Source organism: Prenolepis imparis, unplaced genomic scaffold, assembly GCF_030444845.1.
Source record: "Prenolepis imparis isolate NDT839.2.m4 unplaced genomic scaffold, iyPreImpa1.0 SCAF_12, whole genome shotgun sequence".
NCBI classification, from domain to species: Eukaryota; Metazoa; Arthropoda; class Insecta; order Hymenoptera; family Formicidae; genus Prenolepis; species Prenolepis imparis.
This window is the reverse complement of record NW_028141170.1, coordinates 3,039,949-3,063,854: the sequence shown is the minus strand read 5'-3', so window position 1 is coordinate 3,063,854 and position 23,906 is coordinate 3,039,949. Positions and strand designations below refer to the sequence as shown.

General features: G+C 33.3%; 1 protein-coding gene across 5 annotated transcripts in view; it reads left to right on the top strand.

Annotated features, from left to right (window-relative positions):
• LOC145943719 (protein FAM13A) overlaps positions 1-23,906 on the top strand; it is a 55,861-nt gene that overhangs the window by 25,165 nt on the left and 6,790 nt on the right. For all 5 annotated transcript variants that reach the window (XR_014426565.1, XM_083051497.1, XM_083051498.1 and 2 more), the window contains 6 exons: positions 20,539-20,709; positions 21,234-21,375; positions 21,726-21,959; positions 22,124-22,333; positions 22,861-23,508; positions 23,599-23,846. Coding sequence is in view for 4 of the 5 variants with exons in the window: in XM_083051497.1 (XP_082907623.1) it covers positions 20,539-20,709; positions 21,234-21,375; positions 21,726-21,959; positions 22,124-22,333; positions 22,861-23,508; positions 23,599-23,846 (1,653 nt within the window). In the remaining variant the exon portion in view is untranslated. The remainder of the gene's footprint in view (positions 1-20,538; positions 20,710-21,233; positions 21,376-21,725; positions 21,960-22,123; positions 22,334-22,860; positions 23,509-23,598; positions 23,847-23,906) is intronic.

Below are 23,906 nucleotides of genomic sequence, written 5' to 3'. Positions count from 1 at the left end.
ACGGTGCTCTTTTTCCTGGAAAAACCAGCATCCACAAAAGATTGATCGCTCTTGCCGAGATCACCGCGGTCACGCGAGATTGGCGAACTATATACCGCGTTTATGCAAGATACAATAGCGGTGTAGAATAATAAAATGAAGGTACGCGTACCTCTTTTGCAAGTTCAGGACTATATGTGTGTATTTTTTTATAAAACTATATGTATATGAGTATGTTTTATATTTAAAAATTTCAAAAAGGCCTTGATAAGATTCTGCGATCGTTAGCTTTATTAATGATTCAAGAATTTATTCAAGTGATTATAATTAAACAAATTTTTATTGGTGTAAATTATCATTGAAACTTTATATTATAACATTTATTAATCACAATTATTATTTAGGGTTCTAAATTATTTGAATACTTTTTTATGATAATATATGAGCATATTGAAGATGATTGAAGTAAAGAGAGAAATTTTAGAAGCATAATGGAAATTTGCAAAGTTATATGTATGTATCATATAGGTAGAGGAGAGCAATGAATTTTGAATTTATTATTGAATTTTATTATACAAATTAAATCTGGTAATACATGACAGAAATAGAAATTAACGTTAATTATTTTGTTTTCTGCGGCCAAGTGTGAAAATCCGCTAGGAAATTAATTCACTTGTAAAAAATTTTGTCACACGCATCGCATAAATTACGCTACATTAAATCGACTAAACACTGAGTGAAAAAAATTGTAAGAACTTAACATAATACACTTATATTAAAATTGATATCAATCATATAATAAAATCAAAAGATATAATAAAGTTTAACATTTTTTTATACGTACTTACACATTATTTTCCTACATTTTTATTATGATATATAGTAATAGAAATTTTTTTTTTTGCTTTATTAAAATTTACTCTTTGCTTCAATCATTTTCAAATATGCTCGTACGTGACTATAAAAAAACATTCGAATAATTTATACCCTAAATAATAAATGCAGAGAAAAATATGTTAATAATATCCAAGTTAAATTAATATTTAACTCGCGTTCGAGTTTCGACTTAACTCAATCATCAATGGTCAATAATAGAACTGCTCTATATATATATAAACAATAGTTGTTTGCGACGTGCTACATCTTATACTAAAGATAGCACTGATAAAGTAAATATTGATAAATAAGTAAATTGCTGAGGAAAGAGAGATAAGAGATTGCGCTGTGCGTTCTCAATCGATCAAGACTCGTTTTAGGGTATTGGCTTAAGGTAATCGACGTTATGCACGGTCATGTGTTTTCATAGATCTTGCGTCATCGCCGCCGACACTGAGACGAGCAGCGTCCGTGAATATTGCATCGTATGCATGAATATTTCACGCTGTCTCCGCTGTCTGCGTTTGGTCTGCGTCCAAAAATCTCTTTGACTTTTTCGAAAACGGTAGATACGTTATATAAAACTTCAATTAAGTAGTTGGCGCGAAATCCGCGGATATAATGCAAAATAATATTATATGTGAAAAATCGATTTAGAAATGTCGCAATTACATTTTATCGCGATTTTAACTGTATTACATTCCATGAAGCTCAATTTTATGATGCAAGAAAAAATTTAAAAATTTAGAATGTATTTTGCTTACTCAAAAAAATGTTAAGCAACATGTATGTATATATGTGCAGTAATATCGAATAACTTTCAGCAGTTTCACGGCTACACAAAATTTAATTAACACTTTATAAAGCTGAGAGAAGTTTAACATATTACATTTATTTTAAAAAGAAAATCCTTGTAGTTAACATGTGCCAGTAATATGAAGAAATTTTACGATTTCCATCAAAAACTCCAATTACTGTTTTAAAGTAAACGATGGAAGCACACGTACAGCTACAAACCGGTTAAAACAGGTTCCTTCAATGAGACTCTGATAAAAGATTTCACCCGGTTTGGAGTTTCTTCTAGAGATTTACGGACTAGTATATGCAAACACAATCGAGCTGCTGGATATCTCGTGAATATTCATAATGCAATGGGTTCTTCTCTGTGTGTTCGCTTTATCTATCTCAGTCGATCGCTTTGAACGAGCCAAGCCGAGACCAAAACCATTCTCCCAATCGCATCTAATCGATAACGCAATACGCATTGATTATATAGCCGATGCAATATGAATACATTGTTCGTATCTCGATCGGCAGCGAGACGACGAGACAATCGAATTTCTCGGCGATGTAAACTAAGCGCTGTTAATAATCTCGAGCTGTAAAAGAAATAAGAATATAATAAGCCTTTCGCGCGCGAATAAAAATTTCCGCTACGTCAACATATTTTAACGACATATTGCGACAGTCGCAAATTTTTGTTCAATTTTTTAAACGAGACAAGTAAATATTGCGAACGCGACTTTAAACGAAAAAAATTTTCATTAGCATCTAAATAAGTTTTTTGTTGTAAAATCTAAAGGGCTATTAATAATTTGCGATAATTCTTGCATCGATCACGCGTACAGTTTCATGTTAGCTGCGTATCAATTAAAAGTCTGCAAAAATTTCTAGAATTTATGTGACACGGGATGATAAATGTGTTGATTTGTAAGAGAAATTGCGCGTTCGTCGGTTCGTAACGTCGTACGTAGCGCATTAATTAGGCAGGGTTCGATTAATAAGTTCATGTCTGCTATTCTGAAATGACGACAAATCACATGCGCACATACGTTGATGTATAAGTAGGTGCGATGCAAGTTGCATCATTGAACATTTCGATCACACGTGTTAGCTCATGACGGAAGGCATGCAATTACATTCCGTTCACGTGTTGCTCAAATGACCTTTTCTTACCATTATTGTCCCTGGCACGCTGCTGAAAAATTAAGCCAAAAATACAGGCAACTTCTTCAATCTCAGTTTGGCAAGTAGTATAAAAGAAAACGCGTATATCATAGAGAAGAAGCTTTGACAGATTTATGTCTCGGATTATATAACATATTCTTTTTTTTTTTTTAATACGCGTACTTATATGAAATTAGCATTATAATGATACAAAGATATTATTATACGTAAAGAATATAGCAAGTGTATTTTTGTTTTTTTATGCAGATGTAAAGCATGTAGGAAAAATAAATATAGCATAAGTATATTTCTGAGTTAATCTCATATTTATCGCGTTTTTTTTAAATTAATTCGAAGCATAAATAGATGCGTGATGAAATAATATACAAGAAAATATGTACGCATATTATATATCTTGAGAGAAATCAATATGCAATTCTGCAAACCGCTGCATAAAATAATCGCCAAAGGATTATTAAGGAAATAGATTTGTTGCACTCATAAATCATTCTCAAAACAGATATTACAGATCTTTATTATCTTTAATTTTCAATTTTCCTATACGTGATAATTTTTAGTCTGTCTAAAAATTTCTTGCAATGAAATATAGAGCGCGAATTAAATTTTCATCCCGATGGCGCAGTGCAGTCTAGATAAGGAATAGGATGAATAATCACAACGAATCAGTCTTTTCATTATTACACGATAAGATAAAAAGAAAATTTATACGCAGAATGATTCGAACGGATCGTGGGACGATTTACCGCGATGGGGAGGGTAAAAATTCGACAAAAAATTTTTTTTACGCACTCAATACGCCCGATCGTTTTTTTTTAGCTTTTACAATCGGAGTTGGCTTTGCGTTCGACGCGTGAACAAAAGGCAGCAATAAAAAATCGTTAGTGCAGCGCCTCACGGCCGAAATGATCTTGTTCGCGGGATTCGCGGCGCGTTTTATTACAATACCTGCGAGCGTGTGATCGAAATATGACGCACTCCGATTTCTCTCTCAGATTCGATCGCTAACAATGACGTGATACACGATACATGGGAGTCGGGTAGTGTCGTCGATTAATTGGAAGCCGCGAATCGATTACGTGTATCATCAATCTGACAATGAGAGAGAAAGAGAGGAGGGAGGGAGAGAGAGAGAGAAAGGGCGAATGTAACGAGCTCATCGATGACACGCGATATTATGAATTTTCCGCGTATTGCTCGCAATAATCATCAGCTAATTAAAGCAGATGTAACGAACGACGCTTGTGTGAATGTTCCAAAATCATGCGTAATATTTCACACGCACATGGTGATGAGACATATTTTCGTTATTATGCGAAACTATGTAATTGCACAATAAAGTTTAAATTAAAATTATATACCTAATAATAAGTAAGATTTAAATTATTTCGCTATTCTTTTAACTGTTTCTAATATCTCTTCGCTAAACTCTATTTTATAAAGATATTATTGTGGTATAATAAAATACAAATTTTATTAAAAAATTATAATTTATGCTTTTCGAATGATCGCGGTTACTGGAAAAACGATCAGGTCCGGTGGATGTTGCAGGACGAAAATAAATATTGGCATAAAAATCCCAACATTGTATCGGCTCGCAGTATAAAGGCTATTATTATTGACAACAGTGTTGATAGCAGAGTTATTTATAACGGAGTCGTAACCTCATAAAACGAACATCGTGCGACTTTTAAAAATATTTTCCTTTTCGATCGCGGTTAGAATTGCTTTTGTTCGCGGCAACAAATTTCTTTGTTGCACGATTACGCGCGTCAAGAGAATTACCGGTGAGATTTAGTTTTAATAAAGCTTACAAAGTTAAATGTAATATGCAGTTAACAACACATCGCGAAAGGGATGATATTAATGACAAATAGCTGTTGGAAGCTTTTGCACGCGAGAAAGATTTACGATTCATCTGATATAACGAAGTGATATCAGATCTAATCTAATTGTGTACCTGGAATTTAAATAGCTTAAAATAGCGTTTATCGATCTTATGTGATAACAAGAAATATGCACAAGCGTATTAGTAATAAGAGAAATAAATTTAAAAGAAAACTATTTTTCTTTTTTACTTAAAATTTATTTTTAAGATTCTTCGAAATTTTAAAATAAAAAAGTAAAAGAAAACAAACCGTAAAATATTTTTAATATACGAAACATATTGTGGGAGGAGGAGTTTTTTCTCCGAAGAATGAAAATTTGAACGGTCGCAAGCTGGGGTCCATTTGTCGATATGACCGCGATACTCTAAGATTACCTTGGTGAAGAGAGAACTGCGCAGTTTTCTTCGGTTCGATGTATGAGAGGAGTCGACAGGAATCTCTCTCTCTCTTTCTCGCACAACTCTGTGAATATGATCCTGGCAGCTGACCAGGATTTCATTTTAAGCATCGACGGTCTCCGGTCACATTCCATAGCGTATTTCCGCAGCTCCTTCACAAAGACACGCGGTGTCTTCCTATTGCGCGCCATCGTGATGAAAGAAATTTTTTTTATCCTTTTTATTTTGTCACTTAAAAATAATTCTTTTGGCGCGAAAAAGGCGATTTTCTGCAAGAGCATTCGAGTACTCGCAATCGCGAAAAGACAAATTGATTTGGAAATATAATCGTAAACGAAAAGTTAATATTTTAATTTAATTTAACTTCTTTTAATATTAGGAATAACTGTAGACGACCCAACTGGCTTAATTGATTTTTATTAATTCGATGTCAATACTTAGTTCGTTCTTCACCATCTCTACGAAGCGTTAGTTGACACATCATATGTATTTAGAGAAGTTTAACTTGTTGAAATTTTATTAAATGTTACGTAAGACTTGATAAGGACCTGAACCAAAGGTCGAAACGTAGTCTGTATTTTTATATGACATCGAATTAATAAAAATCAATTAAGCCAGTTGGGTCGTCTACAGTTATTCCTAATTTTATTCTTCACTGGCGATACAAAAATACTTGCTATATTCTTTTAATATGTGTGTCCATTAATTTGTAAATTTATAGAACTTACAATTAGTACTTTGGATAGATTATTCTAAACAAGTCATTGTTATTTTCAAAGGAGAAGACAATGATCTTTTCTTGCAAATTGCTATTAATACTTGGATAAAAGTATCATAACGGCGCATTGTGTTTTTGACGTAAGCGCAAATCTATCAAACCCATGGTCGCCGTGAACTAGACGATCGTGTATAAACTCCGATAGAAATAACTGCTACGGTCCGGAAATAGAGCCGAGTTTGCAGGGGCGAGACCCTGATTCCGTGTTGACACGAGTCGATAAGACGTCGACTGATACGAAGGAAAATAAAGCGAGAGACACGCAGGCGGGGAGTCTGTCAGGGAACCTTCACCTGTAACTGCTCCTTTCCGGTTTTGACGAGCTGAAAACAAGCGTGTGTTACCTTGTTGTTAACATGACATTTTACGCATATCTCGTCTTTTGTCGCAGTACTCGAAATATCTGATTCTCACCGAATATAGTGTAAATAATAAGACGCACACGAAATGTGTTGACAGTAAAATTTTCACGCGGCGCTTCGCACATTTCTTAATTTTTTTATTTCGACTGCTTAAAAGAAATTATTTTTACAAAGATCTATAAAAAGGGATGTTTTTTTTTTATTACGACATTAATATCTGACATCTATCTCTGTATTTCGTTTTATACAGTTATATATGTTATATATACTTTATATTACTTCTCGTATCTATATTTAATATTTTTTATTTAATTCTCTCTTTCTTGACAGTATTCAAAATTTTTTTATATAACTAATTTTTTTTATTTTTAAATCTTTTGAAGATACGTATTCTTGAAACTCGTGATGTAATATTTAATATGGAAATAACATGTTTCTTTGATATTATATGCTAAATAAAAAAGATTTATCACATATTTAAAAGAGAATAAAATACAGAAGAGATCAAAGATTTTTTAAGATTGTACAAAAGAAATAATTTCAAAGGCTTCTTGTCAGAGTGTCGTGTTCATTGTTTGATGAATGTAAGATGAATACATAACTATAGAGAGGAGAAAAAAGCGAGACAAAATATTATAGAGAAAGAGAGAGAGCGCACACATTGTACAACCGGTTCACCGATCCATGATGATAAAGAATATAATAAATAATCTATACCGCTGATAAGACAACATCTTTAGGAACGCGAATGTTTTTATTGCGCGATTACTAATCGCAAAATTATCGCGCGGAATATATTACTGCTACGATATTAATTACATCATTTACGTGATATGTCTCTGCAACTTATCTGACAGAACGATAACGACTTTATCTTGTGATTGTCATTATATATATTGTCTATATATAAAATCAGCTTCTAAGTGATATTAAGATTTTCGAGAAGTAAACTGCAGTGCTAAAATAGATCACTAATCTCTCTAATAATAGTAATCGCATGAATACTCTCATCGTTGTTATTCTATGAATTTTTACGAGGTTTAGCAGCTATTACATTGGCGATAATTGCCGTGACAAAATTTTCAACAAAGTCTTCAAGTAAAAGACGATAATAGACAGGTGGTTGTATAAGTGAGTTAATAATAGATGATTCAACAGAGTTTTTTCTGCAAAATTTACATTTTGACGTAAACGTGTATTTTGGTCTAAAGATGGGATTTAAAATTTTCGAATTTTTTCTTGACTGATAATGTTTAGAAATATCTTACAATTTTATAATAACTACATACATATATTTACACATTAGGTTCTATATAATTATATATTTTAATATTTCTATCTTTTATAAATTATGTGCGTTTTGTACATATAATTATATACTATATAATATAATGTTATATTATACGCGCACATGCACACATATACATACATAATATTACTTACATTATTGCATTATATATATTTGTTATACTCATAATTTTTAAGAGATTTTGACGGTATATTTTAGACTAATAAATCGGGGGGTATAATTATCGGGGGGTAATCTTACGCAGAAACTTAAGATCTTTTTTTATTGTTTTTGATACCACTCAAAACAAATTTTTTTGTATGGTATCCCTTATCAAATTCCTGTCATCCTATCCTTAGTTCAAGATTACTTCACAGGCGGAATGAATATCTAATCTTTGTATTGTAGCCTGAAAATTATACAATAAACTGTTACTTTATAACAAATTTCAAAATAATATCACTTTCGATTCCACGATATTATTTACATATATTAAAATCATTTGAAATAGAGACATAAATTATTGATCAGAAATTTTCTAGACACTAATTTTTATTAATCTTTATTATTATCTCGACCCATTGAAATTTTTCATTCGAGATATGCGATTAAGCTCATTCAGTTTGATCTCATTCGAGTCTATTTCCGTGAAAGGTTCGCGAGAAAGGAGCCAGAAAATACGGCGAAACATTATTAATTATCTCCGATTATATCGAGCGTTATATCGACAAACAATTAAGGAGATAGGCTACCGATCGTCCCCTTTTCTCTCACGTTCGTAATATTTTTTAGATGTTATGTGTTATTTCTTTCGTTTTTACGGACGAATGAGTCACAATGGACCTACGCGCGTGTACATACATTCCCTCGACCTTGAATGTGCGCCTACACCCTAAACTGGATGATGAGGTGTTCCCTGAAAAAGTAAAAAAAAAGCTCTCACGCCTTCACTTAATCCAATCATAAAAAAAAAATTCCGATTCAATCGTCGCAAGTATACAAAATATCCCGAACTTATCAAATATTGCTTTAATATTATCAGAAAATAGATTGAAAAAATAATGATATCGATATTCGTTGCAGAAGTATACATTCATCGATAAAAATCGAAATTAATTTAAATCTTGAAAATATAAGTTAATACTGAGCGATTTTTGTTTCTCATTTAATTTCATAATTGAATTTTAATTTCTAATTTAATATATTTTGATTTTCCATTGTGAAAAAATATTTGATGCTAGAGAATTGAATTTTGCGACAAATATCAAAACTAACTAACGAGTAACTTTGATGACTTTTGAATATTCTGAAAAATAACATTTTTCGAAAGATGATACTTTACATTAAGTATTCAGTGAATAAATCTCTTTTAACGTTATAACGTGTTTTTAGCGTAGTTTAATCACAGCATTTATAATTATTATAGCCGGTAATGTATTAATGTTCATCGCGTATTACATTTCATCAATCATCTCTGCCAAGATGCCCATTTAATCTTCACAATTAAATTTGATGTCGTTGCTAATTAAGGATGATTTCCCATTCATTCCCGCTAAATATTTACTCTAAGTCTATTGTTCTTTTAATATTTTTTATTTATTAATTTGTTGATAGTATTATTAGTATTATGTGTATGTGTGTGTAATATGTATTTTATGTGTGTGTATAATTAAATAATTTAGCAATAAGGTTTTAAGTAAAGTTTAGAAAAGAAATCAAACGTAAATTATAATTAATGATCGAGGTTAAAAACTCGATAATCGTGAGATTTTTTCCTTTAGAGAAACAGTTTTTTTTCTGTAGAAAACAGAAAACGACAAGTCAGTGTATATGATTGTGCATCTTTGTCTGTCGGTTATTCTCTTTCGTCTTAGGCAGAAATCCAAGAATGACGTAACGTTTCTTAATAGATTTCGTCGAACTTTAACAACCTGGTACGAGTGGCCAGAAGAAACATCTGTTTAGAAAAAACTGGTTTTGATGCGAGACACGCGTTTGGCAACAAAGTAGTTTAACTGCTTTTCCGACTCTATAGAGGCTGAAAAATCGACAAAGCACAAATCAGGCATAGAATTTATGTATTTCGGTTTTGACGTTGTGCTACAATAACTGTAATCACACATACAAGAATAGTATATTTATTCGTGACAAGCGGTATAACATTGGCTGCGTTCAGCAGAAAAAGCAGCTTTGCAACTGTTGTAAAATTCGTGAATCTGATTGGTGTATTCTCTTCATCTTAGCTGAACCTAAGAGAATACACCAATCAGATTCACGAATTTTACAACAGTTGCAAAGCTGCTTTTTCTGCTGAACGCGGCCAATGATTTCTAAAGAAAAAGTTTTTACATTTTTAGGAGAAATATGTATAATTTTAATTACTATTATAAAGAAAAAAATTAATTATTACTCTAAAGAAAAATATATAATCTTATATATTCTTTTAAATTATATATTTATGAAATTATATAATTTACTATGCTCTATATATAGTTTTTTAAATATTATAATATTAATATATTATACATGTATAAAAAATTAAACTTTATAGAATTCAGTTTTTGAATTTTCTCGAAAAACTAAGGCTATTGGATTTGAGAAAAACAATTATTCGCAAATTTCCGCGCGGAAGTTGAGCATAAATCGAATATGTTAACCATCTTGTAACGCGTTCTTAAACTCCGGAATTTTGATTGTAATTTTTTATCGCCGATAATAACTGTGTTGCACAATGAAGTGGAAATTCCCCAGTCGTTTCGTTCGTGATCGTGATTCGAGATATAGAGAGAAGTCGAGAGACTACGGGGTGAGATCAGAACATAAGTACCATTGGGATCTGCTGCACTCGTTCCATTTCCTTTGAAAATGTCAGGAATTAACTTATTACAGGGTTCGAAGTATGCGATCGTAAATCACGCAATCAAAACACAGATTTCTTTTCTATTCGTTGAAGTATGCTGATTTTTCAAACGCGCCCCCTGTAAAAATAATTCATATTTGATATGCACACATGATGACGCGCCTTTTGAAGTTTCGCTGCAACAAATACGGCATGTTTCTTCTTTTTCATCGACGGCGTTTCCTTTTCATTAGCCGCAAATTTACGATTATTTCTTGTGTCCTTGCAGGCGATACAAAAATCATTAAATTCTTTCAACTTTCGTCTTGCAATTAGCGTATTATCGCTTTCATATATAAATAAGAGGACACTGTTCTTGCAGCATATTTCTTGCAGCAAAACAGAGCATTTATTTTATTAACATTGTGCATAATTTTGTATGTTAAATATATGAAGGACAATGTAAACTGTTTTATTATACAGATAGAGTTTAAAACAAACAAAAATTATTAAATCAACGTTTTTATTATATATTATATAACAAATAATTTTTTTTAATTACAATCTATCTAAAAAATATCAATCTCATTCATATCTGATCTCAGCCGAAGGATTAATTAGTTTAATTACTCTCAACGTAGCTAGAATTAATTTTATAGTTTAAGGAGATTTTCTTATAGAACGAAGAAAGCTCCATGAAAAAAAAAAGTGCAATTTAATTACGAATACACAGCTCGTTCACATTCAATCGTCGTTGTAGATTTTACGATGTACACTGAGCGCTCTAAACTCTAAATGTACGCCGACGACAACCGAAAATAGAGCCGTTGACGTCAAAGACACCGAGTGCGCCCGCGATCGCGAAACATACAGACATAATGATCGCATTCGGCACGACGAGCACTAATACGGTTACGAATTATGCGCAAACCGTGTACATGTCGCATAAACGTACTAAAATGAGCGCTGCATCGTTAAGTTGAATCGTCCTTCCGGCAACTCTTGCGACATATCGATCGCAAATTAATCTTGTACGTCTTTGAGACATAACAAAAGATAGTATATTCATAATAAGCATGTTTATTATTGTAATGGAGAAAAAACAAGCTCTGCAAAAGTTAATAAGTAAAATGAAATAATAATTCGATGAGAATTTTTCTCTATATAAAATCTTGACATTTAAAATATTCAATTTGCCGGAAAAGTGTTTATGTGTGTGTGTGTGTGTGTATGTCGTGTTAATCGGATGAAGGAGATTGCACGCGCGAGGTATTTTATCTATTTAATTTGCAAGGGCAATAAATTAGTTTTTTATAGTCTTTAATCATTGTTTAAACGATTTATCAACATTTGTGATTAACACATCTTAGATCAAAATAAATATTTAGAATCATAAAATCATTGAATAATGTTAACATACGATTGTAAAAATTGGGATTCTTAGGAAATACAATTATTATTTAATTTCTAATTAAATTAACTTCTTGATATGTCACAATTTGTGTCATAATTTCTTGTTTGATAGATTTTTAATAATTTCAATTTCTTAAGAATTTTTTTTCAACATTTTACGCTATTATTATAATCGCGTTATTATAAATTTTTATCGCGGAAAGTAAGAGAAGATTATTTGGAAATTAATTTTCTAGTCATAAAATGAATTATTCGTATAACTTTTGTTAAATCGGAGCACTCTTAAATTTTTTTTCACACTTTATCATCGTAATTGGTATCTCTGAAAATTTCTAAAGATATTGCCAGGTGGTATAACAAATGTTTGGTTGTGTAATTATTTTGTCGTAAACTGATAATTATACACAATCGAATATACATACTTATTCACATCGCAGATGATTGACGCAAACGAGCTTTTGCTCTCCTTTTGAACTATCAGACTCGCAACGACGAGCTTGCGTACCTGCATCGCTCTTTTCTTCGTTCGAGTGTTTCTTCAAATGACGTAATTTTGCAACATAATTTCACAGAAGGAAATAATCCAGTCGCTTCGCGACATGCGATCTATTTTTCATTCCCCTTTGATAAAACACAAGCGCATTATATCTGAATTGAGAATTCTTGATTGATTGACTGTGGATAAATAATAGCTAGTACATTGTTACGAATGATTGATTGACGTGAAATAGTCTGATTTATAATTCTCTTGTGCAATACGGAATCAATATCCTAATTTTTACCTGTCAAATAAATCTCTTTTCATTTAAACGATATCAGTTTAAGTAGAGATAATTTATTTAAAGGAGCTATATATACAAATCTTTCGTGCACATTTTACAGGAAAATAACATGATGATATACTTAATATTTTATGTCTTAATAAATATTATTTATCCACTAGCAATGACAATAATTCCAATAATATAATTTAATGTTATTTGTAAAATTGATTTTACAATTTTTTGGTCATACCAATACAAAGAGTTGATAATTATTTTTTTTAAAGAATATATTCGATATTTTGGGAAAATTAAAAAAATGCATTTACGTCAACACCCAAGCTTCGAGCTTCTCGAGTGCAGTATATCGAAGGTGGTGCATTGAGATTCTCGAGACTTACTTTCGTTCAGCCATAAAGCTTACGGCAACCGGGGACGAGCTTCGAAAACCGGTTTTGATACATTTGTGTTTCTCTCGATGCATACACATCGCACGCGTATAGATATAAACTACTACAACTCGGTCCGTCAACTGGCCATAAAAAGAAGAAGGACATCGGTTTTCTTCGCGATTTACAATCCATTGTCAAAATTCATTACGATTGCATCTCGCAACCGAAAAAATCCCGTGCACGATTCTGCAACATGATTTCCGAAAAGAGCGCCGCATATTTTTTCGCGCAATTTCTATCAGACTTATCACCGTTTTCTTCGGTCAGCTCGACTCGAAAATCGTTAGTGATAAAACCGAACCTATAATCTTCGCGACAAACAATTTTTTATATCGCGACAAACAATTTTTTATATTTATATTTTATATTTATTTTCTTATACTTCATAAATAATAAATCCATAAAATTTTAATTCCAAAGAAAAAAGAAGAAAAAAACTATGATGTATGCATATAACACGCAATATATGTTACACAATATGAATGCCATGCTGATGTAATATTTATTCATCTTTTATTTCCGGAGCTGATTGGTCCAATTAATCTAAGATTGGTCCCGAATTCATTTCCGATTGAGAGAGTGTTGTAACACAGAGAAAGGATCCGCGTGCACGGAACGCATCTGTCACGTGCACGCACAGGGCGACGGCGCGCACACGCGCGGGTTATAGACGCGGGATATAGACGAGGATTCGAGCGACGAAGCGGCGCAGTCGGTTCTCCGCCAGCATCGCGTGTACACACATTACACGAGAGAAAGAGCGAGAGGTAGACATCGACAGCGTGTCCGTGAACGTGAAAGCTAAACGCGAAAATCGTCCCTGACGTATAGCTCTTTTCTTCTCTTCGGGGGGATAAGGAGCAGCTGCTCTGAAAAACGTAAACAGTATAAAAATCTGCGTGACGTGAGGATTTTCTGATCTGTTTTTAATCGATCGCGCTCGTGGTGATTAGGAAGATCGTCAATTAAGGAACCGGCGAAGTTTATTCGCGGTTACGAGAACACTAACTCTGGTTGACCGAATTTTCTCTGTCCGGCTTTGTTGCGGGTAAGATTGTATTTCGAATAATTGGATTTAAAAGCTTCAATCTATCGTTAGTTATTGCGAGTTTGATCGATTTGATCACGTATCGACCCATGAATGTTAATTTGCTTAAAAATTAAAATGACGGAAGTCTTAATAAATATTCGTGTGCATAAGTATTTTTATATGTTATACATTAGAATTCAAAATTGGCTTAAAATTATTTAAGTTTTAAATCGAAATCGAAGTCGATCCTAAAATTGGAGCTTCCATGACATTTTGTACATTTTGGAGCAATGCTTTCTAGTTCACGATTCTTTCTGGGATTTCAGGATTAATTTGATAATAATATAATTTATTACGTTTGTTACCAGTAAGGGTTTAAAAAACGACGAAAGATTTTATCCTTGAATTTTTAAAAGAAAGCAGTTTTGAACATAACATTCATAGCTCGACACTCGCAGCTGCAACATCTATACAATCAATATTATTGCAATGTCATTAGCTATCGTTGATGACGGACAATCTGCATTCTACAAAGTGTTGTCTATTTTTTATCTAATTTTTTATTATGCACAAGTAAATAATTTTCTATGGTTATTATTAAATAAATGTTGTAAGAATAGAAATCTAGAGCAAAAAAGCTACCTCGTCTTAAATAATAATTACGCCCGTATGGAAATAAAATATAAAATATTCTATTTGCATTTAATATAAATTTTCCAATACTATCAATCTTGATAGAGAAACAGAGTTCCTTTCAATTCAAAGAAAACTTACTTCGGGTCGTCATGTTTATACATCAAAACTTCAATTAAGTTCTGTGTCATTGTACTATTGATGCTTCAATTAAGTCATCTAGTTGTAAGCATTCGAAAGTTAGTGTCAATTGGCGAGTTAGTTGGGCTATAGGCAAATCACTTTGTATTGACAGCTGCGGACGTCATCGGCGGAATGTCAGTGACTAAATAATCGCGCAGCGATATCGATCGGCGTGTAAAGACGATGCTTTACCGTCTCTTTCTGTGTTACTATGCAGTTGCTGTCGACAAGCGGAAAAAGGCACGAGAGCCGCTATTCTCTATAAGAGAGTGCGTTCCTCCAAGGGAAAGCGCCGAAGTAAAGATATAGGGGCATTACATCGTCAATCAAGGCGCACATCGTTCATCGTCCTTCTTCCTGATCGTACATACTCACGATCGGATTATCATCATCATCACCATCATCATCATTGCTCGTGCTCGCATCTCTGTCTATCCGGTCTGTCTTTTCACCTGTGTATAGTCCCACGTGCGGGCGAACATAAATGTTTCATCGAATCGCCGAGAGACTCGTCTTCGTTGTGCTCTGTCGTTGGAAAAGAAAGCTGGTGCTCGCGATTATATGAGCGCAACGCGCGACAGCGGGGGACCCGCTGAGTATCCGTGAGTTGCACATTTAGCATAATTTTGCGCAGCGATGTTGGCTCGTTCGCGATCCGCTCCGATTTATCTTACGCGATCGAGAATCAATCGGAAGCAAAGCGATCGCGAGCCGCGAGGGATTTGAAATCGTTATTATTTCGGTGTGTTCTCTCTCAATTCTCGATATATTACGAATGCAGAGAAGTTATGCATCTATTGCGCGCTTTCATCGTTAGAAATGAACGTAGTATATTGAGATTACTCCGGCTTGAAATCTTTTGAATAAAAGAGACTTTCTAACAGCCTTTATCGCGAGTTTCTCTATCAAGATCAAGAAGTGGAAATATACTCTATAAAAAAGTAATAGATTTGAATTATGTAAAATCTGTCTTTGAATCAATGAACATTATTCATTCCTATTACAATAAATGTTGAAAGATACCAATTTTATGCTACATTTAAAGCAGAAGTAAGAAAATTGGTTTTATAATATTTTACGAATGCTATAGTTTCAAGTCACAACGTTCTTTACAAAGTATCTAATTCTAGGATATTCGTATTGATAACTACTTGCAAAAAGCATGCGATTAACTTATCACGCATTAAATGAACGGCATAATAGTATTTAATTGTAAGTAAAATAAAAATTGCAGAAAATTTTAATAGCTTTAATAGCATTCAAAGGATAAATTATCGTAGCATCTAGTAATGATAAAAATAAAAAGAAAAATAAATACACACATCCCATTAAAAATAGTAACTATATTTTATGACGAAATCTCAATAATTTTTACACTTTGTGCGTGAATTGATACATTTCATAAAATTTTTAATATCTAATATTTATCTCTAATATTATCTCTAATTTTAATATAGCATAAGAATGATTTGAATTTTGAAATTCTTAATATTATTTCATAACTTGATTTTATTTTATTATTTTTTATGTAAGAATAGTTTCCATGATATTTTTATGTCATGATCGTATATATCAGATTTTAGATTAAATTATTAATAATTTAAACTGCAAGATAATTAAAATTCTAAAAATATTTCCCGAGGACCAATATAGTTCTGTGAAATAAATAGTTCTATTTTCTACGAGATCACAATGTCAAGTAAAGGAAATTAGTTATTTCTTGTTCGCATCACGATGCGTTAAAGTGCAATTGATCGCGCGATGCATCATCTCGTCACGCGGTACCGTAAATCCGCGGTAATTCGTGAAAAAGTCTCATTAAAAGTCAAGTCTCGTTAGAATGTGCGGAGAGTAGCTTCCACGTCTCCCCTAATCGAAATTTATTAACCATGATGCAAGTATAAGCGCCACTCGGAATTGTATCGGATTGGATGACGTTCGCGCTTATTATGCACCTTAATGTCGCTTACGCCGAGAAATTCTTATGTAAGAGATAGACGGCAGTAATCGCATTAACGCGATAAATGATCGATTATTTTTAGAAGCCGTGTTACGGACAAGTTTGCAAACAATGTGCGTGCGTGTGTGTGTGTGTGTGTGTGTGTGTGTTTGATGTTTGCAATCTTTTCTGGATAATATATTATAATTCGATGCTTATAATAGCTTTACTTTAATGCAATAATAAATGTGCGAAAAATTTAATGTCTTTTTAAAATATAATACAATGTTATATTAGCAAAAGAATCGTAAATATTTCGAAATTTTAATATCTCTATAGTTATGCAACGAATTTACATACTACTATTTTCATTTTTCACTTAATTTTTCAATACTTTTTTACAAATAAACGATTTTTATTTTAATACGCGCATTAATTTGGAGATTGCGCGGATTTGTTCTCTTTCGAGGTAAACTAGTCGTATGGAAATTATTTCAGAAGATACATTGGTTCATAGTAAACACTGTCACGAGCCCCCGTTTATGTTAATTGACATTAATCTGCGCGGAACAAAGTTGACAGACGCACAAGTCGCTCTAGTCGCCCGCTGGCGAATTAATCGAATTATCTCGTGCGAGTCTGCCCGGCAATTTATTAGATCTATTCACATGACAATGCATCATCATCATCATCCTCGTGTCACCTCGATTGCCCCTCAATGCACTTCGCGAGCGACGTGCTCCGCTTTGTCACGTACTTTCGTTCATGCTCTCGTGATCGGAAGAGTACCGCATGCAAATCGTGACGCGATCTACTGATCGATCATCAATCGTGTATTTATTTCGAAGGAAAATAAAGAACTCGTTTTTTGCCGCGATCGCGAAAGGATCGAGATACTTATTGTTAGCGAAATAAAGAGAGTTGTCATCAGGATTTTTTGCGCGGATGCTGTCACCGAGAAGAATACGACTTATAATTGGCCTAAATTATTACAACGACTTATAATTGGTCTAAATTATTTTTGATATTCTGTAGAGAGAGTAAGAAGAGAAAGAGAGAAAAATATGTATATCTATTATATATTAATACACTAATTATTTAAATAATATCAATTTCTCGATCGCAATGATGCAACTGCATAAAGTTTATACATATGTGTGCTCGCAAGTTATCAGTATTCGTGTAAGATTGCTATCGCTTTCCACTGACATTATCTATTCGTATTTGCATAAATGTCCAAGCTAACGACGGCGTTTGCGAGTATCGACCAAATTAAGTGTGCCTCATTAAAGATTAATAATCCAGCAATTAACGACCTGTTACCGGCGAGGACGACGATGTAATTGGCTCGCCTCGCATTGATATTTCTGCGATTAACTTTCCGCACGGTCCGCAGTCACAGAAAGCTCGATGCAATGGCCAGCGGTGTAACAGCATCGTCGGAATTTTCCAAAGGTTCGAAAGATCTCGCGTATAAATAGCATACATATACATACACAAAGTGTACACACGTTATATATATTTATAGAGTCTAATGGAAAAAGCGAGGCGCAATGAATCTCGTCTCGGCGTTTCTAATTGAGGAAATTAAGTCTGATTGATGTTTGATCAAGATTTTCTATTCCCGTTGAATCATTGTAGCTTCATAATAGATTTTATCTCGACATTTACATATTATTATTAATATTTCTTTAATACTTCTAAGCATATTACATAAATGTTGTCTATTGAGAAGACAATTACATTTATGGATTCTAAAAATCTTTCAATTATTATAGTAATTAATTAAATATTATTTTTTTACATTATCTGTTTTCTATTGTACTGTTTTTTCTACTTTTCATAATGTCGTAAATTAATACAAATATTTGTAAATATATGAAAGATTTATTATTTTTGTAATTTTTTTTAACATTATTTTTGAAAATTTTTAGAAAAATTAATTGAGAATAAATTAATAAATGATGGAATTGAATAAATTAATTTTTTAAAGCTATTAAATCATTAATGTAAAAATGAAAGAAATTTTTAAAGAATTACGTAAAATTTTATAAAATAATTAAATTTTGTTTTGTGTTTCCATCGAGATCATACGAGCGTTTCATTACCGAAAGGACCGACGAAGATTGAAGCATACACCATTGCGTCACGTCTTTATTTCCGCAAGTTTCGTTTCTACGCGAAGTGAAGCGCTATCACGCGGTCTGATGACTCATGATGAAAGTATTTACGTCTCGCGATTTATTTATGCGCCACTACTCGTGACATAAGATCAAATCAGGCGTCGAGGACAACCTGAATTAGCCAGGGCAGGGGAAAAAATCCTTTATAACAAAATTGAAGTACTATCGTGTAATAAAGCCCAACATTTTTATCGTTGATTGCCATTTATATAATGAAAGAAAATGATTGCAAACTAAGGCGAACAAATTTAATTTTGCACGTAAGGAAGAAAGAATAATGCATGGCAGGATTAGATTCACGAGATATGAACTTAAATCCTGACTATACCTCCAAGTTAATAATGTGATTTTCCTGACAACGATAATACTTTTTGCGCGCATAGAAACCTTTATAGAACATGAGAGGCTTTTGCCTCTGGGAAAAGAATTTCTGAATTAAAGTGCAATAAAGCAAGCATATTCTCTATAGTTTCCTATCACAGAGAATAAATATATATACATAAAAAGGAAGAAGAAAATTAATTGCGTTAAAGCAAATATATTTTATATATGTATATGTTTTTCACACAATTAATATCAGAGACGAAATGTTTTTTTTTTTTTTTTTAATTTTAAATATAGAATTAATTACAAGGAGAATAAATATCATAAAGGTTTTCAAATCACGCGACTTGTATTCACCTAATTAGAACCATTTAATAACTCTGTGTCACACATATTTTATAGAGCGAGAAATAAATATTTCATGACTCTTATTGGCGACATTATGATTTAATAGCTTACAATTAGTCGCGCGCGTCCCTTTTCCTATATCGAAAAGGTTATTTCTAAGGAAACTACCCTTCGCACACTCGAAACTGTAATTAGGCGCATTGCGCGATACGTTATTACAGCGATAATATCGTAAGAGCAAATCCAACATTTTTTTTACGCACGCGAATAAACTATTTATAATCCGGTTGAAACCGATTGAAGTTCATAAATTTCAGAGTGATAAGAAAACGCGCGATAATAGCTCGTCTCCATTGAAGCTCGATAGTTGAGCCGTTTCGCAATTACTATGTTCATTCTTGTTCGAATGCAAAACAAACGCGCTCCACCTGTCGCATCATCTTAATTACCATACGTGCCTCGCATTATTCTCTGTGTTTTGTTGATGATCATCTTGTTACGACGCATTTTTCGAGTTTTGTACGTCTTCTTACGATAGACGTGATAAGTTGCTTCATCCGGTTAACGGAAGGCATCTCTGAAGGAAAAACAGAAAAGTGTTATGCAGTATCTTAGTCATGGTGGAAAAGTCACAGCGCATACTGATAATCGCAAACAAATTTGATTCGTTATGTCATCTTAATCGCCATGAAAAATTGAATTCGCGAATCTTTTCCGCATTCGTGATGTTATTGCATGTTAATCGCTCAACGTCTTGCTCGTAATTCCGCATTCGTATCCGCGAATTGAGCCGCAATTGTCGATTAAATTTGAAGGTTGACACGTCAAGACCGTCCGTCGTTTCTACGATTTGACCTAATTTCTTTCTTTTTTCTTTTCTGTCTCTGTATGGCTTTAGTATCCGCGAGAATACGGTGAACGGCGTGATAGCTGCCGGCGATTGCAAGATCTGCAAGGATACGAAGGACGAGTCGAAGGACTCCGAAGGCGCGTCTCTGCTTTGCGCGCTGAAACCGCGTAAACGTAAGGAACGTCGCGAATCCTGCTGCCAAGAACGAAAGCTGATAAGGTATTATTGAATTTAACAATTACATAATATGTTTTGAACTCATCGAAGTGTTAATTACGTTTTAATAAATCAAAAATGTCTGGAATCAAATTATTATTTATCGATAAAATAAATTGCATGTTTGAATATTACTGCATGACATGTATATGTATAATTTTGTTATTAAAATATTTAATTTTGCAATTTAAATTACGTTAATTTTCTAAAATATATTAACTTATTACCTATTTATTAATTATGTAAAAGTATTATTATAATATTGCTGCATACAGCAAAAGGTTATCGATAAAATCTATATTCCAAGTTTCACGTAGTTTTGGTTTTTCTCATTCGTTGCATTAGTATGAACAATAAATATTAATAAATATAAATTCTTTTCTTATAATATTTGATTTGTAAAAATGCGGGAAATATAGAGAATATCTGCTTGCTATATATATTTTTGCACGACCTAATTAATTATTTTATAGATTTTTTATTAATATTGGATACGATGTATCTAGAATGACGACTATGTTTTTTAGGAGCAATAGTGAGGAACGTGTTCTTGACAGCCCCACCGACGTCGCAGATACGATTAGACGTGTGAGTAGCCACGAAGATTTCAACAGCCAGGAACATTTGCATATTTTATCGCAGCTCGGTCAAGACATGGGTCACGGCGTGGTGAGTATAATCACAACAATAATCTTCAAAATATTACGCAGTTACGCAGCGAGACACAAGATGTTTACATTTTTAACTTATTATATTTATATATATTTAATTTATATAATTCCAGAAACATTTTTCTACAGTATAGTCTTTATTTATCATTTATTAACGAACACATACACACATCTTTATAATGAGATTATATAAAACTTGCAAAGATTTTTAAAACATTGTTTGTTCAATTTAAATATTAAAACGGAATATCTCTGGTTATTTTACGTGAATAATTTAGTATCTTAAAAGTTAAATTATTAATTAATTGAAATACAAATTCGATTGCTAATCGATTCGTTTGTGCACAGAGGTGCGGTGGATTACCGCTTCACGAGAGGACCAACGTTTCGCCTGGCTCGAAAAAATCATTATCAGTACCGTCACCGTGTGAGGTAGTAGTGGCGACCGAAAAATATGATTGCGACGCCGAGAAACTGAGAAGCAGTGAACGCTTTAGCAGAAGTATCACCCCGAGAGGCAGAAGACAAGCGCGTAGGAGAAGAGTGCACAGAGTCCCGGATACGGACCAGAGTTCCAGCAAGGTAGGCACAGCAAATTTTTTCACGAGAGATGTTGATATTAGCTTTACGAGTTATTTATAATATATATAATATTTATTTGCTTAAATATCGACGGTGATTTTAATGATAAAATTAATTTCAATGCGAATAAATTCCAGTAAACATGAATTTTTATTTTTTGTTAGGAAAACGAAGAGGAATCTGAAAATATGTATATCTCCAATGTGTCACCAAGCCCTAATAGCCATAATGGTTCGCCAGCTCAAAGTTTTTTAGAGATGTTGAGCAGCGGACCTAGCAGGTCACCCTCACCAGCTCGTCCACCTACCGTCGATCACGAGGATGTAAATAAACCCAGTTTGACTAATTGGGGCTTTCAGCATTTGGAAGGAAACGTAAGTATAAGAATATTAATTAAAAAATTAAAAATACATTATTATATTAAAAATAATAATTATATTAAAAAATTATTTATACAGAATTATACATATATAAAACAGTTACATATAATTTCAATTAAAATATTTAAAATAATGAATGCACACAGAAAATTAATGATAGATATTAATTAAAAGATCAACAACTTTTATGTGATAAATAATTATTTAGATCTTTTTTTATATATATTAACATTAAATACAGTGCCGTAACTAGCTTTCTATATGCCCTGGGCAAGGTTTTATTTTTGAGTCCCTTAATTTTTGGGGGGGAAAAATAATAATAAAACAAAAATGATATAACAATTGTTTATAAATAATTTTTACGTACACAAGAAATAAGATAAGAAATTTAAAATTTGCAAATATTATATTTGAATAATTTTTTGTTCAGTTTTATTTCAAGGCCCCCTCTTTGTTCTGGGCCCTGGGCCTGTTGCATCTGCCTAATTACGGCACTGTATGTGTCTATTGGATTTTTGTAGGAAGAAGCCGCAGATGCTCGAGTGGAAGCCATGCTTTCGCCAAGGAACTCGCTGTTGCTACCTAGGAGATTTTACTCCGAGGAGGAGATGCAACCCAGCACGCCTAATCCATCGGATATGGGACTCAAAAACTTAGCGAAGCACATTAATGGCCTGAAAAAGAAGATTAAGAAGTACGAGGACGAGTTTGAAGAGAATTTTGGCTATCGGCCGAGTCATTCTGACAAAATGAGTAATCGCGACATCAAGCGGCTGTGCACGGAGCTAAATAAGTTACGAAAGGAACACAAATTATTGAAGGAAGATCCGATAAGCGCGCTCCTGGCCAATGCCAACAATCGACTGAACAACGGTAGTCCAATAAACAACAACAATGGCCATGAGAAATCACGGGTGACGTCGATGGAGGAGATGGTGAAAGAAGCAGAAAAGAAACTCAGTGAGAAACGAATTAAGTACAATCGATCTGACAACATGGAGGAGCTCAGCTACGAGCAATTGCTGGACGAAAAGACGGCCGTACAAAAAGCGTTACTTCATATCGAGAACACTTTCGGTAGGCCGGTCTCTAAGGAAGACAGAGCGGTTGTGCGACCGCTGTACGACCGTTATAGAACCTTGAAGAGACTTCTCATCAGAGCAGGCCCGGTAAGAATGGTTAATTATTATTAATTAAATATGATCAAAACTAGTTTCAGAGGAAAATCTTAAACGATACGTTTCATACATGTTGTGTAGAGCAAAAATAAGGACAGCGTTTCGGAACTGGCTACGATTTTGGAGCATGAAACGATGGATTTTACATCGTCAAGTCTACCTGGAAATCCTGCGGAAACTGATAGGAGAGCCAGCGAGCCTGACATGTCTCATCGAGGCATTTTGGATTGTATCGATCCCACGGATCAATTACCAACCGATAGCGATAGTCAACATAGTAGCAGTGAAGGCAGTCGCGGCGCCGGTGAAAGTTTACACGCTCTTCCTCAGTAAGTTTTTAGATTAAGATAAAATTTCTCAAATTGCTAGTTTTAAAATGTTTTATATAT